General features: G+C 49.6%; 1 protein-coding gene across 1 annotated transcript in view; it reads right to left on the bottom strand.

Moving 5' to 3' along the window:
* Positions 1 to 739: 739 nt before the first annotated feature.
* The window catches only part of Ky (kyphoscoliosis peptidase), a 40,125-nt gene continuing 34,864 nt past the window's right edge, over positions 740 to 6,000 (bottom strand). Inside the window, exon 11 of the mRNA XM_036194104.1 lies at positions 740 to 5,005. Coding sequence (XP_036049997.1) covers positions 4,110 to 5,005 — 896 coding nt within the window. The 3' untranslated portion in view covers positions 740 to 4,109. The remainder of the gene's footprint in view (positions 5,006 to 6,000) is intronic.

Genomic DNA, 6,000 nt, shown 5'->3' with positions numbered 1-6,000 from the left:
ATGTTCCAATAATTCAAGAGTTAGTCCTACTGATTGGAAGACCTTCAGACTCTTTGTTCTGACTTCTTCTTGGTGTTTCATTAAAGAGCTGGTTCACCTGTGGACCCCCACCCCCAAGACGAAGTGCAACACGTCTCATTTCTGTGTCTAGCAATGAGGGACAGGATAAGCCCAGATTTGGGAACACAAATCTTTTTGCCCTTCACACTACAGCTATGAGAATGGTTTCCATGGTTACAGCAGTTTCTCAGAGGTGTCTGGATTTTCATTTTTTTTCCCTTTAGTCCCCTAAATGTCTAATTTATGAGTAATCAGTTTAGGCAACCTGGAAAGTTTCTTGTATGTATATGAATATCAAGAAACATATTATATATTCAAAACCCCAAAAGTAGGTTGACAGGCAAATTTTTTGGCACATTTTTCTTCTCCCACTATAAAAAGAAATTTGGACTGACTTTAAAATGTTCAAGTTAAACAAGATTCAATGAAAGAAACACGGCCTTCAGATTCTTCAAAGGCACGTGAGCCGCAGAGGGCTGGGGCTGACCTAATTATGTTTTCTTTAATGTGGAATAGCTATTTGCCCAACACCCCATTTGCATCTCGCCATCACATTCAAATGGCAGGGACATTGATTTCTCTTTTAAAAGCATCCTTTGAACATGAAAGTGTTTTTTCTTGCCTTTTTTTCTTTCCTCCTCGTGAAAGCAGCGATAAGGAGAGATCGATAATTACATTGTTGGATAAAAATGAATATAAATTTTATTGAAAAACAACCCCAACAACAAAGAGAGGAGAGCATCTTCAACAGCCAGTGACACACAATTCAGCCCACACCTTAAAAGAAAATAGTCATCTTTGCAGCTTTGACTACGTACTCCAAATGAAAAGAAATGACAGACTTCAGATGAAGTACCTTAGAAATCTGACAGTCATGAGCCATGTGGTCACACCGTTAACCCCATGTTTACTGCAGGTCAACCAGTGTAGTCCAAGCATTTATAGAGAGAGAACCCAACCGCTTCAGCAAGCATGGCAAAGAAAACTCCAGAACACTGGGGAGACTTTTCTCCTTCTCAGGGCCTTTGAGAATTTCACAGACTTTATTGGCAACCCGTCCCTCCTGCTTCACGACAGGAAATGGTTCTTTATATCTAGCTCAAATCCTTCATGCTTCGGTTAATCTATTTACGTCTCTTTAATCTCAGCGGTCCTTGAGAAGTCCATCCTGGTGGGACAATGAAACATATGGAGAACTCAAAATACTCACAACCAGACAGAGAGCAGTCCAGCTGAGAGGGTGGCACTTTGGAAGCAAAGGGAAAAGAGGTTAATCGCTCCCTTTTGGCCCACCATGCCCCACCCTTCTGCATCCTGGCACCCATCCTGGGGCTTGCCTGGCAAAATGCTGAGTTTGATCAGTTTCAGCCTGTCATTGGCATAGCAATGAGTGTGATCAAAGCGACCTCGGCCAGGCAGGCTTGTGTCCAGGGTTTCTGTCTCAGGAAAAAGATTTGTGGGCAAAACACTCTTAATTCTTATCACATTCTGTGTTTTCTCACCACACCAGCCAGGAAGTCTCCCCCAGGCTCTTCTCACAGTCTGCATGGCAACGCTGACCTCGGCATATCCACGAGGCACAAGAAAGCACCTAGTGATTTTTAACAATCATAGATCCAGTAGGGTGTTTGCAGCGGTGGCAACGTCGCTTGTTGACCACCACCAGAGGGCGCTCGTGCCATTCGCTCAGCCACTGGGACTCGTGGACCGGAGACAAAAGAGGGGGATTTGAATATAAAGCCTTCAAAACGCAACCTCCAAATTTCCAGCCTGAGCAGCACGCGTGTAAAAATTCATGAAGATTGGATTTAGTTTCATGTATCTTTACTTCCGTCGAAAGAAATGCATGCGTTTTTCTGAGTGCTCCTACAGCCGCCTTGACAAAGGGGCTGCCTGGTTAAATGAGGAGTCAGGGGCGTGCGCAGATGACCCACCACGCCCTGGGGGAGGCCGGCCTGGGTCTCTGGTGCTGAGGACAGCTCCTGTTTTGTGTGTAGGGGGTAGCAAGCTCTACAAGCTCCCGGGTGGACTCGTTATGCTGTTTTGAAAAGCATGAGTATCATCTTCTGCAAGGCTAGCAGTGGCCATCAGGGCTGTGTCTAGCGTGTGGCAGGAATCGCGGAAGCACTTATTATTTTGTTAACACATAGCACACTTCTTTCTGCTCATAAAATAAAAGGGGTGAGGCAAGGCTGTTTCCAGGCTGTGCAAACCCCACCGTTTCCACTCCACCTTGTAGTGGTGTGTAGTGGTGATGCTTCCGTGGCTTTTGTGCATTTTCCGTGAGTGAATGACAAGAGGCGGACAGCTGAAGACTGCCAGAGGACCCAGGACACAAGCCAAGGCAGCTCAGCCCCCCAGTGGTCATGCTAATAACCAGTGAGGCTGCCCAGTTTGGTGGAGGGTGGGTATCTGGTCCCAGGTGAGTGGCAGTGGGGGAACCTGTGGGAAAGGAGCTGAAGGAGGTGAAGGACTGAGGTTCTGGGATTCTGGATCTTCAGATAGGCTGGCCCCACCCAGCAGACCACCCACCCAGAGGTCTAGATGGCTGCGGCTGAGTCCTTCCTGTTAACCTCTACAGTCCCAGAATCCAACACAGGGCCATGAAGAGAAGGAGGGTGTGAGGATCTCAGGCTGGCTCTGGCTGCATCCACATGGCCTGAAGACATGTGGGGTGGCTCTCAGAAGTGAAGGATGGGGGTCCTGAGATAGGCAGAGCGGGCAGACTCCTAGATCCCAGGAGTTCGGTGGGGGGACCAGGCTGGGGTGCATCCGTGCACTGGGACTGTATTGTAGTGTCCTCTTGGGGCCTTTCTCAGCCCTTCCTTGCCTGCTGCCTGCTACAGACTGCCAGTCCCTCACTGTTGCCATGGAAACACCAGCCTCAGGTGCTGCTGAGGGCCAGCTAGGCAGCTGAGGTCTTTTAGGACAGGCCTGAGCAAGTAAGAGGCCCTCAACTGTTCCCAACAGAGGGTTGAATTCAGGGCAGGATTTGTCATTTCAGAGAAAGGCAGGAGGGAAAGATGGCTATGATGGGGCTTTTCTCAGAGACGGGGACAAACATTCTCTCCAGGGGCATGTGGTGGTCCCGTCGGCCTAGTTTGGCTTGTAAGGGACCCTGGAAGCTGCAGAATTCCATTATCATATTCTGTCCCTAGTTCGGCTGCAGTTTCTCAGGGACACATCTGCCTGCCCAGGACTCAGATCTCCGTTCATGATCATCAGCCTGTCTGGTTGTGTAGGCATTTGAGGCTCCTGTGGAAAAACCGATGATGGGCCTGGGCTCAGGCTGGGAGGTAGGCTCAGAGCTGAACTCTGGTAGGCACATGGATTAAGGACCTTCATCTTTAAGTGTGCATTGCTGGACTTTCAAAGACACCACTCCAGCCCTGGTACCCACCCAGGATATCCCTATGTGTACACAGCTGTTTTCTGCCCTTGTTCCATCCCAGAGACTCACAGGGGCTGGGAGATAACAGCCTCTAGCTGGCTGATGGTCAGTTAGCTTCTTTTCCACATCTCCCTTTCCACAAGCTTGTGAAAAGCATAAAAGGGCTAATGAAGAGGATCTAGGAATATGGAAGATGGGCAGGCCCAGCATTCCCTGGGGTCCAGAAGCAGTGGAGGAACACTGTATGACTTGGGTGGCTGACCTCTCTAATAGATTCAGCCTCAGACATCATTCTCTAGGCATGGTATGGAGATCTTTCAACACTGGCAACATCTCTGCTTTCCCACCCAGCTCTACAGCATAGCACTAATGCATGAGCAGGCACAGGCATGGGCGTACACTTCACAATACCTCGGATTTACATAGCACCTTTTTCTTCTAAAGGGCCTTTGCCTCTGTCCCTCCATCCACAATCACACTGAGTGAAGCCCTCAGCAGCACAAATACCTCAATGCCTGGGACAGAGCAGGGAGACGGAGGCAGATGCCTAGAAGTTATTTCATGCAGATCAGTGGTGTCCCAGGCTCTCTGCGCTTCGCTTGGGCCCTCCCTGGGCAGGGCTGGCCTTAGCACTGGGAGGCTGTGGGTATGCAGCCCCTTACTGGTCGTTCACTTTGTATTTCAGGATGTAGGAGTAGAAGTTGTGGTTAGCATTCTCTAGCACCATGACGTAGACTTCTTGGCAGCCAGCAGTGTTACAGCTGCCCTCCCAGTACCCCTCAGGGTTAAGGGTCAGGGGCCATGTGTCCTGCCCTTTCACCAGGGCTTTGGCAATGCCGTGCAGCTTCAGTTTGAAGGGTACATTGCGGTTGGCCGGAAGAACCCCCGAGAGGGGCTCCAGCAGCTCATTGTCCTGTCCCCAATTGCCAAAGCTCTCGGGGAACACCGGCCAGTTCACCTTGGTGTTGGCGCAGCACAGGAGGTAGTTGAAGACAAAGACAAAATTGCCTTGTTCCTGCCTCTTCTTCACAAAGATTTTAAGGGCAAACTTGCCAGCATGGGGCAGCTGGACTTTCAGCTCTGTCCTCTTCTCTCGGTTCAACTGGAAGATGTACCGCCGTTGCATCTCCTCGGTGATGGGGCCGTCATCTCCATGGAGGGATGCCAGGACACTGATGCCCTCCTCCACGCCAAAGCTGATGGAACAGCGACCATCACTGGTGTGGATGATGGGGTCAGGGTGGGAGGGCTTCGTGATGCCCATCTGCTCTGAGAACCAGCTGGGGCCCACAGGCTGGTGAAGCTCAGCGGGCAGCCGGATGGAGAGGTCTACATAGTTGCATTTGAGTGTGTACTCTAGCACTGAGCTGTAGATTTCAGAGTTGCCTTTGGCGAAGATCTGCAGCTTGTGGGTGCCCATGGTTGGAGGGTACACCTCCAACTTCATCCCGTTCTTCCTGAGGCTCAGTAGCCCATGCTCCTGTTTGCCATTGAGCATGAACATGAACAGTGTCGGGGCACAGCTCTCAATGGTGACCGTGGCTTTCCCATTCACTGTGGAGAGGAAGTCTGGGTCAGGTGAGATGGGTCTAGGATGTGCTGGTGAATGCCTAACATCTAGATCTCAGGGGGAAGATGTGACTTACAGGATGTGTCCATGTCTATGGTATAATGTTCGTAGCAAGTTTGATTTTACTAATGTGATGTCACTAAATATGGTATTCTTCTGCTTCATTTAGGTGAATATTTTTGAAAGATCTGATAACTGTGTGTGAGGGGGAGGGGCCAAAGAAAACCCTGCCCTGGCCATATGTGTTCCTTTTCTTCATATGTGAAGCCTGTCTGGATATTTTCCTAACTCCACAGCAGGGAAGGGGTTCAAAGGGCAGAAAGAGTGCCATCTCCCTCAACCCTCTCTCTCTTTTTAAAAGATTAATTTTTATGTGCATGTTTGTATGTCTTTGTGTGAATGTTGTATGTGTGCAGGTGCCTGTGGGGGCAGGAATAGGGTGCTAGATCTTCTGGAGCTGGAGTTATAAGTGATTGTGAGCTGACTAAAGGATGTGGGTGCCAGGAACAGAACTCAGGTCCTCTGGACGAGCACCAAGCTCTCTTAAACACGGTGCTATCTCTCCAGCCCCTGCAACTCTTAAGCATTACTTTCACATCCCTCCACAGTGGTGATTCTTTACAGTGTCAATAGCTGTCATATGAACATATTACCTTAACCGTTGGAAGGCCTTCACTCCAGGGATCGGTGCCCAGGAATGTTAATAGGGTATTTTCCTGTTTTCTCCTGCCCATAGTTGCTTCTCACATAGGAGTGCCATAGCTGTGTTTCTGGAATGGGCTTTGGCAAGCTAGGGCATCCATCCCCTCTCACTCCAGCCCCACCCTGACCTGCACTTTGTGTATCTTTATCTAGGTCCTTGTTTTCTGCCTGGCTTTTGCAGCTCACAATGCCTTTTTCTATTGGGGCTTTCCTGGCTCCCCAGGACAGTGCCTGCACTCAGAACTCAGCCTTCTGTTGTTGCCCCTTCTCCAGCAAC

This window comes from Onychomys torridus, chromosome 7, assembly GCF_903995425.1.
Source record: "Onychomys torridus chromosome 7, mOncTor1.1, whole genome shotgun sequence".
NCBI classification, from domain to species: domain Eukaryota; kingdom Metazoa; phylum Chordata; class Mammalia; order Rodentia; family Cricetidae; genus Onychomys; species Onychomys torridus.
The sequence above is the reverse complement of the archived record's forward strand: the minus strand, read 5'-3'. Positions and strand labels throughout refer to the sequence as shown.